This window comes from Mizuhopecten yessoensis, unplaced genomic scaffold, assembly GCF_002113885.1.
Source record: "Mizuhopecten yessoensis strain PY_sf001 unplaced genomic scaffold, ASM211388v2 scaffold523, whole genome shotgun sequence".
In the NCBI taxonomy this organism is placed as follows: domain Eukaryota; kingdom Metazoa; phylum Mollusca; class Bivalvia; order Pectinida; family Pectinidae; genus Mizuhopecten; species Mizuhopecten yessoensis.
Genome location: NW_018403589.1, coordinates 1,322,994 through 1,343,433, shown reverse-complemented (window position 1 = coordinate 1,343,433; position 20,440 = coordinate 1,322,994). Strand labels below are relative to the sequence as shown.

The 20,440-nt window shown below is 35.3% G+C and overlaps 1 protein-coding gene across 2 annotated transcripts; it reads left to right on the top strand.

Moving 5' to 3' along the window:
- The first annotated feature begins 1,025 nt into the window (after window positions 1-1,025).
- Window positions 1,026-20,225, top strand: LOC110450437 (glyceraldehyde-3-phosphate dehydrogenase-like). 2 transcript variants are annotated; one of them, XM_021497973.1, is made up of 10 exons: window positions 1,026-1,108; window positions 3,218-3,292; window positions 4,507-4,603; window positions 5,867-5,979; window positions 12,653-12,743; window positions 13,312-13,427; window positions 14,106-14,339; window positions 15,364-15,442; window positions 18,015-18,196; window positions 19,641-20,225. In XM_021497973.1, exons 2-10 carry the CDS (start codon window positions 3,264-3,266, stop codon window positions 19,708-19,710), a joined length of 1,011 nt encoding a protein of 336 aa, XP_021353648.1. In that variant the 5' UTR covers window positions 1,026-1,108; window positions 3,218-3,263; the 3' UTR covers window positions 19,711-20,225. The 2 variants fall into 2 exon arrangements, with proteins under 2 accessions (XP_021353648.1, XP_021353656.1); XM_021497981.1 differs by lacking the exon at window positions 1,026-1,108 and adding an exon at window positions 1,656-1,739.
- Window positions 20,226-20,440: the final 215 nt, after the last annotated feature.

Below are 20,440 nucleotides of genomic sequence, written 5' to 3'. Positions count from 1 at the left end.
TTTTGATTTTTAAATATTTTATTCTTTCAAATTTTAATTATTGTCACCTGGCATAGCATTTCTGCAGTTTAAATTCCACAAGGAAGATGGAGAAGATACACGAAAAAGCCATTCGGTTTATTGAGGATGACTTCACAACTCCAGTTTTAGAACTTTTAGAAAAAGCAAATGTATCTTTTCTTCGTAAAAACAGAATGAAAACCATGGCTTGTGAAGTTTTTAAAATTAAGGTGGATAGTTATCCAGAGTTTGCCAGACTGCTGCACTCCTGGGATGGCCCTGTTTGCCCATGTCGTATCTGTACCTGTGTTTAGAGTTTTAATGTTTTTCAGTGTTTTAGTCTGTATTACTAATTACCTGTTTTATGTATCTATTCATTTATTTACCTACCTATTTAGCTTACTTCTGCTTTGCATGGCGCTATTACATACCAATAACTGGCAGCATAGTTTCTAGCCCTCTCTTCTAATCATCATTATAGCTCAATATCTTTCACTTACTAGACCTTGTCGTCCTATTTTAATTTACACTATATTAGTTTATATTATGTCAATTTTTACCCCTTTGACATATTAGCATGCATGTATGTACATTACACTTGTTTTAACCCTCCAATATATAGTAACACCTGCGGATATGCAGGCGTTCACTTTTATCTCTTTACATCAATTTATTATAGTGCCTGTGATATCTAATTATATGCTACTATGTTATTGTTTTACTCGCTGATTATGTGCTAGTTTTCTGTGATAATCATAGTGTATGTACTATATATGTATTTAATAGCACGGACTTAGATAACCTAATCTAATTCCGTGATAATAGCTTGTTTTTGTTGTTTTCTGTTTGCTTTTTATCATGTTTGTCGCAAAAATAGCGCTACAGCGGTAATGTTTCTCTGTTTGATCACGGAATTAGATTAGATCTAAGTCCGTGATTTGATATAGGGTCTATGCGACGTTAAATACTGTTTCTTGTATCTTGTATTAGAAAAATTACGGTACGACTTTCACTCGGAACAAAAATATAGAATAAAAAACATTCGGAACTTCTCGACACCATTGCGCGCGCACCTGCACCTTTTATTCCAGTGCTACCGGCGAACAAGGTGAGTTTTAGACAGCGGTATTGAAAGATTAGTTGTGTGAAAAGTACCGTTTTACTTGAGTAATCAACGATTGTTTTCATCACAAGAGTTCATATATGCATTACTGATTCCATTATAACTGCATTATTATTTCAATTCGGTTATCAAAGCGAAATTTATAGAAGCTAAAAATCACGTTTTTCGTTCGTGTCATCATTTTCTCTGATGTTTTTAGGAATATCATGTTTTACGTTTATAATCTGATGACAGCTCAAGCTATCAATGGTATATTGATTGTTAAGTGTCATCGAAATGTGATACATGTATCCTACTGTAAGTGTGCATGCTTCACTTGTATCCGACTACGGTATCTGCTCAGCATCACGACGACCTTGCGCGCGTGTCAAGGACATTGTAGGTCTTATGAGGGACAACGCACGTAGCGAACTGCCAACCTTCATTATATATATATTGGAACACTCCCAATGATTTGACGTGTATGTTGAATATTTCTTCCTGAGTTGGGTGAATTTGCAAAATCAACACATTCACAACGATCCCCGGATGTAGGAATGTCATTACTGGACATAAATAATACTAATAGTCTAGACTGCATGTGTGACCTGAAGACAGCGAATTTGACATGAATCGGGTAACAGTTCTTACATATTAACAATTTCAGCAGTAAATGTTTGTTAATAGATATGTTACTAGAACGTTAACATTCTTTTTGATAATTACTAAATAAGAGAAAGTGAAATGGGCAGGAAAATCTTTATTTTTACTTTTTTTTTGTGTGTGGAAAATACCCTTTTGAAGAAACTAGTAAAATACCACTAGTGTTTTGGCAGAAATGAGTAAAGTTACCATAAATGTTTCCACACTTTTGTTCTGATTCCTTTGCAAAACCAGGAAATCAATCACACTTATTATAGTAATGAATCAAGGGATGTAAACATGTGTACCTTAGAAATCCACTTGCCTAAATATAATTACACTGATAATTTGACAACGGTCGCTGTACTAATGCTTGGCAATGGAAATACGATTTCAATTACTGTTTATGTTAAACAAAACACAACATGAATGATTTCATTTGGAACATATTCTAAAGAAATATCTATTTGGACCCATAGGTTTCTGGTCAGGGCACCAATTTTGTGGAATTGTACAATCCTGACAACTTATGTTGAAAATGAAAGCATTTGTTAGAAACTCAATTATACATCTCCAGACCACATTTCTCATTCCTGATTTCCCCAACAGTTTAAGGCAGCATGCCATTGACCGATGTAATATTGTGTACTGAGCACATACTAAGCTTTTTTAGCATGCCATCTAAATTGATTTATTTTTACATTTTAATGTCAGTGTTCCAATACCATTGTGTGGTACTATAAAATTACCAATTTTACATGATTTTATCTAAATCTCGCACGGATGTGACCTTTTCAGAAATATTTGGTTCATAATTTATAGGTTTCCTTTCTTAAGGTCATAGGAGTGTATTGATAAACGGAAATAGGAAGTACATCCCTAGTTGAAAATTCCCTGTGGGGAGAATAAGTATCACAATTTCCGCAAACTGGTGAATATTGTCTGTTTATTACTGACAGAACAGTGTGTTCTCTCAATATTAAAGTATTTCAAAGCAATCCAGGCATTAATTCTGGTCTTTTTAATCAAAGAGTCACAGGTGTCCATTTTTCTGTACTTCAGGAAACCGGCTACCTATTTCACTACTGTGAAGTTTTTCAAGAAAGATAACTCTTATATTCAATTACTATGTGTATATGGTTTTATTATAAAATGTCAATTTTTAATCGTTTATAGACTTTTAATTTTACACAATTTCAGCATTTATTAATTGAAATATATCGATGCAATACTAACGGTCCATATCATTTTTGCAAAAATTGTGTCTTTCATTTTTTTCTTCAAAATTCACACCTTTTTACATAAATTTCCATTTAAAATCATTAAAATTCTGACAACCTATATTTTTTGTGGCAATTTTTTTTCTTTACTTCAAAGCAGTATAACTGCAAAATTTGAAGAAATTCTACTGGGAAATGGTGACATCCTATTACCTTAAGAAAATGATCAAGTGTGGTGTTTATTTTGTTTCAGATCTGTGACAGCAGTACCATTTACCAAACACCAACCAAATACCAATATGACTGACATCAAAGTAGGAATCAACGGGTATGTTCAAATAAACATCTAAATGGTTTAATAACGAAGTTTAGAAAAAAGAAACCCTATGTTGACTTTGATTTAAAGACAACTGCATGTTCAGGCACATATTGAAATTTTATTTAAAAATGTGTTACTGTTATCCTTGATATGATAAAATAGGGTAGTATGACATTACATCACGCATTGAAAGAAAACGCAAACACGGTCATAAGACTAGAGTGGATTTTTTCTCAATGTAAGTCTTCACAGAAGTAAATATGACTTCAAGTACTATCAGTTGTAAGGTTGAAGGTAAGTCTTTGGATTTATTTGAGAAATCCTGTTATTATTGTGCAAAATCTAAAAACTATGACTGACCTTTCAGAAATTAGTATGTAGTACTTTGACTTTACTTTAGTGTGACTGTTAATTAATTGAAATTCAGTGTCTAGATTTTACCTCTGATTATAAAATTAGTACTTGGGTAAAAAGTTTTTGATATCAATCCCATTTTCATTTATCGCGATCTGATATATATATATATATATACATTGTATATACATGTAACCTGTATGTTCACTTGCATCCCAAAACTTCACCCATTGCCAGGCTGTGATAAAATTAGGAGATGATGACAACCCCCCCTCCCCCCCTGTTACTTTATATTAATTACTGTAAATTGAATAGAAAACATTTCTTCATGTATCTAGGTATATTCAGAAAATATTCACAGTGTTTTTATCTCTTTTGGTGAATGATTCAAATTTCACTTTAATTTGTTTTAGTGTGATATGACATTTAAAGTGATAACCTGTACTAATGTGATGCCCTGTACTAATATAATACCACCTTTTTCCTACAGGTTTGGCCGTCTTGTGCTGCCCTGTACTAATATAATACCACCATTTTCCTACAGGTTTGGCCGTATTGGCCGTCTTGTGCTGCGTGCTGCCCTGTACTAATATAATACAACCTTTTTCCTACAGGATTGGCCGTCTTGTGCTGCGTGCTGCCCTGTACTAATATAATACCACCTTTTTCCTACAGGTTTGGCCGTATTGGCTGCCTTGTGCTGCGTGCTGCCCTGTACTAATATAATACCACCTTTTTCCTACAGGTTTGGCCGTATTGGTCGTCTTGTGCTGCCCTGTACTAATATAATACAACCTTTTTCCTACAGGTTTGGCGGTCTTGTGCTGCGTGCTGCCCTGTACTAATATAATATCACCTTTTTCCTACAGGTTTGGCCGTATTGGCCGCCTTGTGCTGCGTGCTGCCCTGAGCAAGAAAGTCAGCGTTGTGGCCATCAACGATCCCTTCATTGATCTTGAGTATATGGTGAGAGCTCCTGATCTATAAACAGATGTCCATTTAATTATTCTAGAGTAATCAGTGGTTCGTAAAAGTTAAAAAAAACAAATCTCCCTTAAGACCAGCTTGCTCTTTGGAAATATCCGAACGATTTCAAATGATGTAGATTGAATTTTTAAGGAGTGTACTTTTAGCTAACTTCAACAAACTTTTTCTCTGTATTTATTGTCATTTTGGTAGGAGCCACAACAGAAGTCGCCTTCAAAAAACACTTCATAACATTGGAACTAAGTTATTACTTGGGTTTATATTGTTCTGCTTTTTCAGATTTTTTTCACTCGATTGGCCCATAGGTCAGGTGTTTCTCATCGTAATTCATTGAAATATGACAAGAATTTGAAAATCAAGTGTCCACAGATGATAGGCTAACTTAGGCCGCTTTAATTTGTTTAAATATCTCGGCAATGACGGATCAATCTAGACTTGATTCACTACTGTTTAAGGGTAGTTTCCCCTACAGAAGAAAATTCCCATGTTCTTTGAAATTCCCCCCATGTGCTTCAAATTTCCCTTATTTAAACAAGAAAACAGCTGTCTTTTCTTCAGAATATTTCCTCTATATATGTTTTCTTTAAAGTTCAACAGTAAAAATGCATAATACTGCATATACAATTTTGTATACATTTTCTCCACTTAGTTTCAACAAAAATTCTACAATTTTAAGCTATTGTTTAAAAATTGAAATATACTACACATTTATGTCGGACAAAACATTTATCTTTTACCTTCATGACGCTAGAGCCTTGTATCAAAATTTTAATTTTCCACAAATCTGAAAAAGGATAATTTCGTCTAAAACCTAGATTGATCACTGAATGACTGATTGCTAAATCACATTATTCTGAAAACCGGCTAAACAGAGGCTTATCGAAAGATAAATCTTGTTAGCATTTCAATACATACAGTGATTAAACAAAATCTGATACTAAAAAAACAAACCTATAATGTGAGTATGTGAGTAGTTCTTGTATTAATAGTGCGGTTGCAAAAGTGTTAATACATTATTCAATAATATGCACAATTATGCATAGTGTATCATGAATGAACAAGAACCAAATTCATTGATGATATAATCTTACAAAATTTATTTAAAATCACTAAGCCAATTTTCAGGCATATTGGATTTGTGGAAATGTAACAGGATCTAGATGTTGTATTTTTTATTATTTCTGGTGGTTTAAAGTGACAGGAGCTTATTTAATTCAATATATTTATCAATTGTTATGACAGGTGTACATGCTGAAGTACGATTCCACTCACAATCAATGCCCCTACACTGTTGAATGTGATGTTGACAACAAAAAACTTGTCGTCGATGGAAAAAAGATCTCTGTCTTCATGGAGTAAGTAACCAGTACAAGGCATCTAGTGTTATGATTACTCAATACAGAGTTCTTGCCCTTTGTTTTGTTCTGTAAATGCACCTTGAAAACTTGTCCAAACAACTTGTCCTTAACCTTGTATACAGTGTTTTCTCCAGATTTTTGATTTGAGGGTCACTAGCCCCTGAGGCCTCTTTGTAAAAAAAAAGGGCTATTTTGCAATGTTGTGGGCCATGTCATATTTATTGCTGTCAGGATCGACAATCTTCCAGAGATACTTTGTTGTATTCACCTTATAAGAGTTAAATAATGGCATTCTGATGTTTCGTCAGGTTATTAATCAACAGGGATGGAATTATTTGTGTTCTACTGGTCCGTTGCCAATGGATTTCAGGTTGAACCAGTAGGTTTTTATTATTAGGTCACCTGAGTTTTTGCTGACCTATTGCTATCCATCTTCGTGTGTCGTCCGTTAACATTTTACATTGTCAACTTAAGCTGAAATACTGTCAAAGGGATTTCATTGATACTTCATGGGAATGTTACTGACAGCTCCCTGACAAAGTGTTGTTATTTAAAAATCCAATATGGCCGTCACGGCCGCCATTTTGAAAAAACTATTTCAAACTTAAAATCAAGTTCTACTGGGTCGATTTAACTGAAACTTGGTAGAAATGATTGACTCTTGGTCATGACAAAGTGTTGTTGTTTTTCAGGTCGATGAGAAATCCAATACAGGGGTGTAAAAAACAAAGCACTAGACATCAGAAATCCACTTCAAGTCTGAAAAATATTTTCTGCTTGTCCCAAGTAAAATGCAAATTATATACATGTACAGATCGAAAATGGGTTTTTCAAAATAATAGGATTTTTCATGACTTATTTTAGTCTTTTTTCGCTCCCTATTTCCAAATATTAGTCCCCTACCAGTGAAACCGGGGGGGGGGGAGTAAAGTTTTCCTCTCCATCCGTCTGTGTACGTTCATATACCAATGTTTGTCAGCACTCAAGCGGCTTCATTCCTTCAGGGATTTTGATCAAACTTCACATAAATACAAAGGATCATTATATCTAGAACAAGTTCAAGTTTCAGGGTTGTCTGGTCAAGGTCACTGTTACTATTTTTAAAAAAATAGTGTTCCAATTAATCAATTTAGTCGACGTCTGGTTGTTTGTTTCTGAAAATTGATTAATCGATCCTTGTTTTCCATGGTCAATTATATGTTGACTAATTTAAATATAAACAAAAAATAACTAAGATACTGTTATTATCGCCGGCAGCGAGTTGTTTGTTCTTGGGCAAAACAACTTGACCGAACGTATCGCACAACGACGCTGCTGATTGGCTAGCCGGTCCACTAACAACCAATTAGAACTTGCGTTTCAATAGAAATGCTGCGTGGCTCAGTCAGTGCATGACAATATGGCAAACCAGGACATTTTGGGGATTAAACTCTATGATCATCGACGGCTACTGATTTAAACGTTTGGATGGTATTGTTTGTCCTTAGCTGGATATAAATAAAATGCTTTGTCGAAGGTGTGGGCTATCTTACAAATAAAACGTTAAGTTTGACGGGGTGTCATCAGGTGAATACCAATCCATCGCAGCATTTCTGAATACGAGATGCAGCTGTCACAGCCTTATTGACATTGCAAACATCATCAATTCCATTTCCAAATACAGTCGAACCTCGTTATCTCGAAGTCGACAGGGTCGTGGGAAAACTTCGAGTTATCCGAGTATTCAAGTTATGCGGGTTCATAGATTTGGTATGAAATTTGCTGTTGGGACGTAGCACTAGCAGTTGTTGGTTTTATTAATGGTTAATGCTTTTAATCAATCGATAAATGATATACGTAATCAAGATAACAAATACAGCTATGTAATTTTACAATAAACACGCTTACAAAAATAGAGTAAGTTATTTCAGAAAAACGTACTTTCGTTTTTAAACGCGATCAAAATGGTTGGACCATTTTGTGAATTCGTTATTAAATATGGACGGGCCTAGTGATTAAATGTTGTTTTTGGCTAGTATAGATCTTGGCAAATCTTTCCAGGTCTGCATTTGTATTTGTAAGTCCGTCAAGTTTTACTTCTGAAGTGTTACATGTCAAACCGAACTATCCCGCTGTCTCTGATCTCGTAGTTTACAATGCGGAAATGAAAGTGCGCAAGTCTAAAACAAATCACTGTAATGGAGCGTACGCATAGTTGATTCTGTAAATGAAAACACACAAACAAATTATATCGTACATGTGACACATTGATTCATTAAGCCCAATATGACACCTGACACCTCCTCAACTCGATGTAATAAACAACAATTATCGTTTTGTTCTTAAATCTCTCGATCGACTTTCAAAGCCATACTGGCTCCTGTAAAAACATGAACCCGTAAAGCTGTCCTAGGTTGTGATTTTAACTGTGGAACTCTTTTATGCATGACCACGCTTTGTGACCAATTTTCCGGTTTGCACTGTCGTCTGTTTAGGTGTACAAATCATTAAACGGACTCGCAGTAAGTACAGATTACTGTTGATCAACATTGATGCAGTTTGTTTTTTATTATGAATAACATGGTTTTGACAGTTCGTAAACTTTACAGTCCTAAGCTTTATCGTATTTTTTTTTTTTACTGATTTCATGCTAGTCTACTTACGAAAGATGTTCATAAACACGGAATGGCGAAATGTCGTACTTTTGCGTTTTATTTGTATCAAAGAATTAACAAGTGACAAAATGAAATTTGGATACAACATTGGATTAACGCTATTGAAACCAATATTTTACTTCGAGGTATCCGAGTTTTTCGACTTTTCAGGGTTCGAATTATCAGAGTTTTATTTACAAAGATAAAGAACAGATTTGGCCAGGACCGGAGAAATACTTCGAGATAAACGGGGTCTTCGAGTTAAAAGAGTTCGAGATAACGAGGTTCGACTGTACATATTTTTCAATAATTATAAGGTTCTGTCAACAAGCTTATTGTTTTTAGCTCACCTGGCCCAAAGGGCCAAGTGAGCTTATCCCATGGTGCAGCGTCCGGCGTCCGTCAACTTTGCCTTTAAAATGCTACTTGTCCTGAATGGCTCAGAGGATTTTGACCAAATTTGGTCAGGAGCATCATTGGCCAAAGGGTTCTCAGTTTTGTATAAACCGATGGTACAACCTCCCTGGGGGCAGAGGGGCGGGGCCAAATAGGGGGAAAATAGGTAAATCTTTAAAAATCTTCTTCTTCTCAACCAATAGAAGGATTTTGACCAAATTTGTCCTAGAGCATCTTTGGACAAAGGAGACTCAAGATTGTATAAACGGAGGGTGTGGCCTCTTTGGGGGCAGAGGGGCAGGGCCAAATAGGGGAATTAGAGGATTTTTTCTCTCCTACTATACAAGTGAAGGGATTTAAACCAAATGCAGTCTGAAGCTTGGTCAGGAGCATCATTGGCCAAAGGGTTCTCAGTTTTGTATAAACGGACGGTATAGCCCCCCCTCGGGGCAGAGGGGCGGGGCTAAATAAGGGGAAAAAGGGTAAATCTTTAAAAATGTTCTTCTTCTCAACCAATTGAAGGATTTTGACCAAATTTGTCCTAGAGCATCTTTGGACAAAGAAGACTCAAGTTTGTATAAACAGAGGGTGTGGCCCCTCTGGGGGCGGAGGGGCGGAGCCCAATAGGGGAAATTGAGGAATTTTTTTCTCCTGCTATACAAGTGAAGGGATTTTAAACAAATGCAGTCTGAAGCATGATTAGGGACAAAAGAATCAATTTTGTATAAACTGAGGTGTGTGTGCCTCCTTCTAAGGGCAGATGGGTGGGGCCCATTAGGGGAAATAGAGGAAAACATCAAATATCCTTCTCCTTTTGTACTGATGAAGAGATTTTGACCAAATTTGGTCTGGAGCATCATTGGCCAAAGGGTTATCAGTTTTGTATGAACGGAGGGTTTTGTTCCCCCTGGGGGCAGAGGGACGGGGCCAAATAGGGGAAAATAGGTAAATCTTTAAAAATCTTCTCCTCAACCAATTGAAGGATTTTGACCAAATTTGTCCTAGAGCATCTTTGGACAAAGGAGACTCAAGTTTGTATAAACGGAGGGTGTGGGCCTTCTGGCGGCATAGGAGCGGGGCCCAATAGGGGAAATAGAGGATTTTTTTTCTCCTACTATACAAGTGAAGGGATTTAAACCAAATGCAGTCTGAAGCATGCTTAGGGAGAAAAGAATCAATTTTGTTTAAACTGAGGTGTGTGGATTCCCCTTCTTTGGGGCAGATTAGTGGGGCCCATTAGGGGAAATAGAGGAAAACATTAAAGATCCTTCTCCTTCTGTACCGTTGAAGGGATTTTAACCTAACCAAACTTGTTTTAGAGAATCTTTGGGCAAAGGGAATTGAATATTTATAAATGGAAGATGCAACTTTGTTACTTGTACTCCTTTGATAAACCTGAATGGTACTCAGCAGGTTTTAAATTGAAAAATAAAATACCAGGTGAGCTATTAAGGCCCCTGGGCCTCTTGTTTATGAATGTTGTGTGTTATTAGCGAAATTCTCTTAACGTCGAGGTTTCCCTGTTAATGAAAGTGAAAGTAGATTTCGGAAAGCAAATATAACCTTAAATTACTGAATTTAAGTTCAATTTGATCGATCATTAGTCGATCATCAGTCACTTGATTGGAAGTGATGATCGAGTATGAATTTACAAGCGATTCCCAACACTATAGAAAATCCTTGTCAGCACTCTATCAGCTTCATTCCTTGAGGGATTTTTTAAAACTAAAGGGCACCATTTTTAGCTTACCTGGCCCTTCAGGTTCTTTTGAATGAATTTTAATCATAAATACTGATATTTTGCCTGTAGCTTTAATTTAGATCCCTTTTAAGGTTACAAGTGTGAGATTTATACCAGGTGAGCGATGCAGGCCCAATGGGCCTCTTGTTTGAGTGTGTGGCATTGTTCAAAACTATTACAACAATAAAATTATGAAAAGAAACATTGCTTATCAGCCTTACAAATATTCTATTTATCATAAAATATCTACAACATGTTACAAAAAGCGTTTTTTTTTTTTTAAATGATATGGATAAAAGTTACTAAATACAAGCTGAAAGCAAACAGGACACATAGTTTCATACAAAAAGAGTGACAAATTGAACCAAACACAAACAATGATTTTATAATTCATTTATTCTACATTTTACAATAATTTGATCCTGATGAGAGTTGTCTACCTTGAAAAAATCGGAACTTTTTGCAGAGGGATAGAATTTTACAATGACACTTATTTTCATGACTAGATCAAAAACGACGGAAATAAATTAAATTACTATATATAATTGTCAATTTAGTGGTTTTTTTAGAACAAAATTACTCTCAATCATGTACACTTTGGACATCATTTCATAGCCCGCTTATGCATGGTATATTTACATGCAAGGTACATAGGTAACCTTAGGCTGGTATCACATGGTATGCCGTCATCAAGTGCACGCACATGCACTTGCAATTTATAGGGATCTTGATATTTTACAAACCACTATTTTTAAAGAGTTATTGTAATTGTATTTGTGAAATAATTTATCTGACAGCGTAGTTCGCTTGACAACAAAAGTCGTAGCGACCAAGAGCTTGTGAACTACTGTTAGCACGTGATACGTACAGGTGAGGTCGGTAAACAAAACACATCAGTCTGCATTCCATGCACCTCATATACAACCGTCTTGAAGACGTCAATTTAATTAAAATTATATCTTCACATCGCTCCCGTTTACTGATATGTCGCGTTGAAGATCTAACAACATCTCATAGAGGGTCACGTCAGAGGTCAACATGAATGCATTATCGTATTTATAACAAGACAATCAAAACGCGACATAACTCTTTCTTTTAACCAATCAGAAAGCAGGACCTGTAGCATTAAATGCAGACACCTCGTAGCCCAAAATCCACTTTTTTGTCTGGTCCAGTGATAGTTTGAATATTGCGAAGCCTGTCATTGGTTAATTTTAGTTTCAGGTTGTTAAACTTTTTAACCACAACATCACCAGAAGAGGAAGTCTCGCTTATTTCAAAGCAAAATCCACAAATTGTACAAACGTTGTCTTGTAGATAGACACGGCGTGGTGTCGTGGGCGCCGCCATTTTCGATGCTCATTTGACACCTATCGGTCTTTTATCATAGCAAGTGTGTTCCTAAATCATTACATCATCACTTACAGAATTGCGTAAGCTCTCATCTGATTGGTTAATGCAAAGGTCGCCTGAACATGACCCTCTACGGGATGTTGTTAGATCTTCAACGCGACATATCAGTAAACAGGAGCGATGTGAAGATATAATTTTAATTGGATTGTGAAGACGTCTGATCTTATGTCTGTATCTTCCCGTGAGTTAGTTTTTAATGTCATTGTATCAAAAGCTTTATTTCTGAAGTACGTGTGTTTACACATTTCTAAGATAAGTTTCGATATTGATATCGGGTGTTGACATATCATCGTTACATACGTGTACTATTGCTTACCTGGTGTTGCTATAATTTACACTACGGTAATGGAGTGCCCGATACACAATATGGAAATGACGACACGAAAATACGACAAGAAAAACATGTGTATTACGAAGGGTGGGAAGTCCTTAAAATGGATTCGTTATACTGAAGTTTCACTTGATAATAACGTTTGTTTGGTTTTAGGCGTGATCCCTCTAAGATTGCCTGGGGGACTGCTGGTGCTGAATATGTTGTGGAATCTACAGGGGTCTTCACAACATTAGAGAAGGCTAATGTAAGTACAAAACGTGACGTCTGATACCACCAGCATTTAACTTGATGGGCTTGGCTTATTGATTCTAAAATAGGTACATTCACAGACTATTAAGTTTGGTTTTCAGTGGAAATATCAGCTCCTCTGTTCCAAATTTACCGAAAAAGGTTATCAATAAAAACTTTAACCTTCCAGTGTTGAATCACAACACATGTTATATTTTATAAAGGGAGTATACAGCCTCGATACTTACATTTAAGTTAACCCTTTCACCCCTATGTAACTTAAGTAGACTACCATGCATTGATATAGTGTTGAAAGGGTTAAAGGAAGATATATCAGATTACATCATATTTCTTAAATTTGATAGTATTTGTGTCTAAATGCAAATCTGTTAAATTACGTCTCTAATGATATGAAAGTTTAAAGCTTTCAATATAGATGTAAACTTTCTATTATGTGAGCATTTTATGGCGCTTTGGTCCTCTTGTTTTATTTATAGTAATTAAGAATAGAAAAAAAAGATATCATTACCTACACCAGTATTGACATTATTTTCAAGTCAATTACATGCATGCATTACTTGCAGGCTCATATTACCGGAGGTGCCAAGAAGGTTATCATTTCTGCTCCGTCAGCTGATGCCCCCATGTTTGTCATGGGAGTCAACCACAAAAAATACGACAATAGCATGAATATTGTAAGGTGAGCTGCTTGTAAACCTGTGAATAACATGGTGGAGTTCAATACATACAAATTTTCAGATATTTGTCAATTGTTTTTCTTGTGTCCATAAGCTTATAGAGCCTGGACAAATTTTATCGTATAAAAGTATTAGAAGACTAGATATCATTTACATCACATTAAAGATTTTGCTAGACATGCTAAGCATATACTGACTCACTAGTAACTTGATATTTAATGTATAGAAGATATAGCTTGTAACTTCGGAAATAATATGTAGCAATTTAGGTATGATTTTTTTTCTGATTGTTCGGCCCCATTGATGCAAAGTTGTTGGAAGAAATATTTATGGATTCTGTCAATGTTTTGGTGTCATCATGCTGGTAATTCATCCTTCAGGGGATAGCAGACCTGCAGCCACACTTGAATGTTAATAATGTCCTTCTATTATGCTGCAGCAACAGTTGAAGTTGCACAACTTGTTCTATCGTAATTAGCATATTATTATCCTTATAGGTGTCCAGGGCACTAATTACAATTAACACATTAGTTTAATTTAATCAAATATATGTTGTCTGATATCTAACAATGATGGTACTGTTCATAGTCTTTTGTATTGCTGTAAAACATTTATGGTTCTGTTTATGATCTTGTATTGCTGTACTTGTCCGTTACAAATCTCTATTTTATCTTTGACAGCAATGCTTCCTGTACCACCAACTGCTTGGCTCCCCTGGCTAAGGTGATCAATGATAAGTTTGGTATTGTGGAGGGTTTGATGACCACAGTCCATGCAATTACTGCCACACAGAAAACAGTGGATGGGCCAAGTGCCAAGGATTGGCGTAGTGGCCGTGGAGCTTTCCAGAATATCATTCCATCCTCCACTGGTGCTGCTAAGGCTGTAGGCAAGGTCATCCCAGAACTCAATGGGTATGTATCGGTCAGGGAGCAAATAAAAGTTCAATATAAGGTTTCAATGTTTGTACAAGAAAGCCATGAAAACAATGCTGATCAGGGCTTATATTCATGAACCTTGTGCTCAAACTGGTGTCTGTTCTTGAACACCATTACTTCCTCTGCAAGTTCCAAAGCCCAAAAAATGGATGAAATTTGGGCATTTAATCAGATCTTGTATCAACCAAATGTTTTGAGGATTCTGATATCAATTATGTAGCATCTTAAGATACGAGTACATGTTCTTATTTGATAGAATTAGCTTTACTGCTTATTGATGGGCAGTTACAGAACAAGACTACTTGTGTTTAAGGGTTTTCAATATTTGGCATGATTATTTCATACGTACAGTTGAACCTTGTTATTTCAAAGTATACAGGATTGTGGAAAAACTTCCGAGTATTTGAGTTAAGCGAGTATCCACCAGTCAACGTCTATAAACAGTCAATTAAAAACAAAAAAGTTATTCATATACAATAAAATCAAAATTTTCATTATTATCTTCATTATGTAATGTTACATTAAACCTACATACAAACGAAAAGTGCTTTAATACTTTAAAATTTATTTGATCTAATACTAAAATAAAGAAGAGTTTTGGCCGGGACTGAAGAAATACTTACAGTTAAACAGTGTCTTGGAGTTATAAGAGGTCGAGAAAACACAGTTTGACTCTTTATGTGCTATTTCAGTGGTCAACATGTTGTAAAGAAATCCTGATTAGCAAGACTCGTGACATTTTCTGTTGTCTATTTCATGCTGATCATTAAGGGCTACCATGCTATATTTCATTGTAGCCTCATGTTACAAATTCTTCAATGATTCAGGAAAAAAAACTTACTCAAGACTTTACTAGTATATGAGAAGTACAGTTACAGTCTTACCTGTGTATAACACCCTTCCAGAGGACCAGTAGGAAACCTTCAATAAAACCGATACCTGTAGAAGTGAACAGATTCCTAACCCACTATGAATACTACTGTGATTTGTATTGGTACAGAAAATTAACTGGTATGGCTTTCCGTGTGCCTGTCCCTGATGTGTCTGTTGTCGACTTGACCTGCCGAATAGAAAAAGGGGTAAGTGGACTGATCTGCTGATATTCAGATATTTTGTTTATAATTTGTCCCTATGAATACATTATCTTTATTGACCATAATACTATATTTCACGTATCATGCTTTGTTGAATCTTTTTTAAGCCGCTCTTGGCGAGAGCCGAGCGGCTTATTAATTCTGTCCAGAGAACGAAATGACGCACCCACTTCCGTTCGGGGTGCGTGCGCATAATTCAGTATTGCATGCTTCCGCTATATAGTTTCGTTATCGTAAATAGAAAGTAGAATCTCTGACACTCACCTGTGGGTTACATAAAGTCTTCTGATACTCTTCTCCAAATAATAATCCATACTTTAAATAATTGCTGAAAACAAAATGTTTATCTCCGGTGCATTCAACGAATGTTGTGGTGATGAAATTTGTGCACTAAGTTTGAGCGTTTTAGCAACTCGGATTGCGGTCTGGGGAGTGTTACGCGTGTGAAACACATATGATTCGAGAAAGCACATGTGAAGACTGTCAAGCATTGACGCTGTCTGTAGAAGGAAGAAGTAAATATATAAACTTATAAACCGTATGAGTGATGAAGTATAAACTCTATTTTGATGTTTGAAACGGTAACGTATATATGCCATATCGTGCTTAGGTTGATAACGGTAGACTAATGGCTCCGAGACGAGACGATATGTGAACTGTGTATGCTTATCAAACATTTTTGTAACACAGCATGCTATTTCTGGTGTATTTATTTATGAAAGTGTAACAATTTAAGAACATGACACAACTGCCGCTGCTGTTTGACAAGAATTCGCGCCGTGTCAAAATAGTATCCAATTGGGTGTAAGGGAAATAACTCTTACGTTGGTAAAGTCGCATTGGGAAATATAATTCAAATATATTCCAAGAACATTTGTGAGATTTTGTATATTCAATGACGGTAAATATAGTCGCTACAAATATTAATAATTTTCACTAATATGAATAAAAAATAAATAAAAATAAAAGGAGTACAATGTCTCTTTTCTCCATGCATGTTTTCCCACTACTGTTAATTATCCTTCATTTCACAAGCAAAAAATGCACCTATTCTTTATTATCCATTCACCGATTGCCATTCTGCACGTAAACGCTCATGTCACATCATAGGAGGATGCTAATTAATGAAAATTACAACAATGCGTCACACTTAAAGAGGGTGAAAAAAGATGAGAGGGAGAAATGTTTTTAAGGCATCATTTAAGAGGTGATTGATTTTGAAAATCCTAAACGCAACATCATCAGATGACCTGATTTTCAATTAGCAGAATACAGAACACATATCTGAGTTATTATAGTAAATTTTTATGCTCAACGTGTCACTGAAGCAATTAAATTTAAAGTGATGAGCGGCTGTAATGTCACACTGACATAATTCTAGTTTCTATTTAGGTCAAGTCATCTTTACGGGTAACTTTTAGAAGTTGTGGTGTTTTTTGTTAAACAGTTTCAAACTTTTCACCATCAAAATGATGGTTTTATTAGTTGAGTGAACGAAAGTAATTGGATTAAAACAAAGCTTCCACAAAACTTTATCTTTAAAAACACTTACTAATGCAATTTTTATACGCCCATCGAAGATGGGTCGTATTATGGTATACCCTGCTTTGTCCGTTTCTATGAAACTTCATCCAAGGGTTAAGAGCTATGATAGCCTGAACGAGTTTGTGTTTCGACATTGTAGCCTCAAGGTCAAGGTCACTGTTACTAAAAATAGATCAATTACTAGAAAACCTTGTCTGAGCCAAACTTCAACTTTGGTATGCAGGAACATCTAGGGGAGGAAAACTGCAGTGTTTCATAATTATGTCAGTTTGACCTACTTTCACTGAATTTTCTGATATATACTAGAAGAAATCCTTTTCCTGGCCATATTTCAAGAATTATTTCATGTAGGGACTTCAACTTTGGTATGTTGGAACATCTAAGGGAGGAAAAGTGCAGTGTTCCATAATAAGGTCACCGTTACCTACTTTCTCAGATTTGTTAAATACTAGCGGAAAACCCATTCCGGACCATATTTCAAAAATAATTCAGAGCCTTCAACACTGGTATGAGGTTACATTTAAGGGAAGAGAAGTGCAATGAACCTGATTTTCAAAAATTATAACATTGTAAATGAAAAGATTACAATTGATGGGCTTATAATGCCACTGCATTGCAGTGCTCTTGTTCAGATAGATATATACTAAAGTAATGGAGAATTACAGAATTAAATAAAGAACAAAATAGCAATGTACCTGGTGATTATTTTGTTAAGAAATAAAAACATACAAATGTCTGCCTTTCAGAATAATGGCATGTGAAAAATGCATCTAGTTTGGCCTTAAATGAAGAATGCAAGACATTTGTGCATTTGGTCGGTATTAAAAAAAAATTCAAATACCTTGCCACTATAAGTGATGGCATGGAATTCAGTATTAAAAATCAAATAATGTTCTTAAATGACCTTAGCTATTAATAGGACGTTAAACAAAATAAAACCAAACCAAAACGCTAAAGACCCTGCCACTGTAAGTAACTGGTGACATCATGCGGTTGTAAATTTGTGTTCTAGGCTAGCTACGATACCATCAAAGCTGCCATCAAGGAGGCATCAGAGAATGACTTGAAAGGGTTCCTTGGTTACACAGAGGATAAAGTGGTATCTCAAGACTTCTGTGGAGACGCAAGAAGCAGCATCTTTGATGCTGGTGCTGGCATCGCCCTGAATGATAACTTCGTCAAATTAATCTCTTGGTAGGTGGAATCATTTTATGACTCAACTGAGATTTAACTAAAGAATATATTGAATTAGAATGGCCTTGACTGGAAATTAAATTTTTATTTATTGAATTCAAAATACTTTTGAAAGATGATTTATTCATAGGAGATGTAACATTCAAATTATCTTCATTGATGTTTCATGCATATGATGTATTGAATTTAAATTACCTTCACGAAGAATTGATCAATGTTTGACATGTAGAATTTTATATCCTATCCATTCTAATAATACTGTGTAACGGGACATTTTCGCCCAGTCAAACTTTCGCCCTTCCACAGGAAAATCCATTTTTGCCAAATGTTAAAATCGCCTTTTGCATTTAATTACTATGAATATTATGTTATTTACAAATGTTTGCTGTAATGTTAAATTTGCCCTAACTACGGCGGACAAAAAATAAATGAAAAATGTTTTCTATATACTGTACCTTTATCTTTACACAATACATGTATCAATGATGATACCTATAAGCTCACCTATGCAATGGCTTAACATATGTTGTCCATATTTCTATTTCTGATGAGCCATAGATTGTAGTCATCAAATATTTATAAAGCAGGGTAAAGAGATTTCAAGTTGATTTATTTTGACCCTCATTTAAGGTTTCCAGTCTATTTTTAGGTCACCTAGCAGAATTTATATTTGCTATTTTACTACCCAAATTTGGAAGCATTCCCCAGCAACTGTTTTCCTTTTTGAATTAAAAGATCTTATCTAGAAAATTCCCCTTAAACAATATAAATTTGCCTCTATGTAGGGGAAAGCAGATAATAATGAAAAAGCATCTCATGAAGTTGGTGTAACTCAAAATACTGTTCATATATATATATCAACTATTTACCATTATAAATCAATCTTAAACAATGCATACTAGGTGGATAAAAAAGGAATTTTATATATTTGCACAAAAGAAATCAGGATTTATTTTTTGGAAATAATTGCCAGTAAAAGAAATGACCTTTGTGACCTCAGCACTGATTGGTCCGTTAAATTTAGAAGCCAATCAGAGTCAGGGTCCCAAAAGTTACAGAAAATGGCAGGCTCTGTTAGATTTCCGATTGTCAGCCTGACCAGCTTGAAAACTGGACTTGGGTGTCTGACATGATAATGTAAGGCCATGAACTGTCATACAAGTAAGTTAGTTTCCTATCGTAGAAACACTACCGACATTGAATTGCGGACATGCCGTGTGTTTTGCGCTTCCCTCTAGGGACTTAGCATGTCATCCCGTGGACAGCACAGTGTCCGACCAACCAAGTATTGATTATTTTCATATAATTAGTATTGACTATGATGAATTATTTTTTTGTTTACAAGTATGACTATTTGATAATAATTTTTGTTACAGGTATGACTATAATTGTTTGTTATTTTTGTTACAGGTATGACTATAATTGTTTGTTATTTTTGTTACAGGTATGACAACGAGTTTGGATACAGTTGCCGTGTTGTTGATCTGATCCAGCACATGCACAGTGCTAAATAAAAACAAAAAATTGGTGCTGGTCAAAGATATGAACACACATTAAATAGAAACAACTTTAGCAGGTCAATCACTTCAGGATTTGCAACATTCGCCCCACATCATTCCCCCCAAAACTGTATATTATCTGGTGTATTTTTTTACTAATTTGCCCAGAAATCCAGCTAAGTTATTTTGTAGCACTGTCCCATATTGTATTTTAATCTCATGTTAAACCTTTCTAGCTTGCTTGCTGAAGAGATACAAAAAGTATAGTTTATTCCATCGAGACATTTTCTTTTTTGAACTAGGACACTGTATCTGTTTGCGATATTCAAATACATTATATCTCCCTCTTTTACTAAAAGTGCTAGATGAAAAGTGCTAATTATTTTGTATTAGTGTCATGTTTTTGAGATTATGTATTTAACATAGTGGTATACACACCAGGATATAAATGTAAGGGCTACTTTGTTAGTTCTGTGCCCTGATATACTTTGGTGTGTATTTGTGTTGGAAATAAAATGGTCTGTCACGGTTTTGTTGGTCTTCTTTTTGTGTCGTAGAAACAGCACACCTTAAGTAAGTGTAGAAATACATTACTCACATAACTTGTCAGTGATTTTCCCCATTAACGTTGAAGTGCTTATTAAAGGTTGAATGCTACCTGACTATTTTAATTTATTAAGGTTGTATGCTACCTGACTATTTTAATTTATTAAGGTTGTATGCTACCTGACTATTTCAATTTATT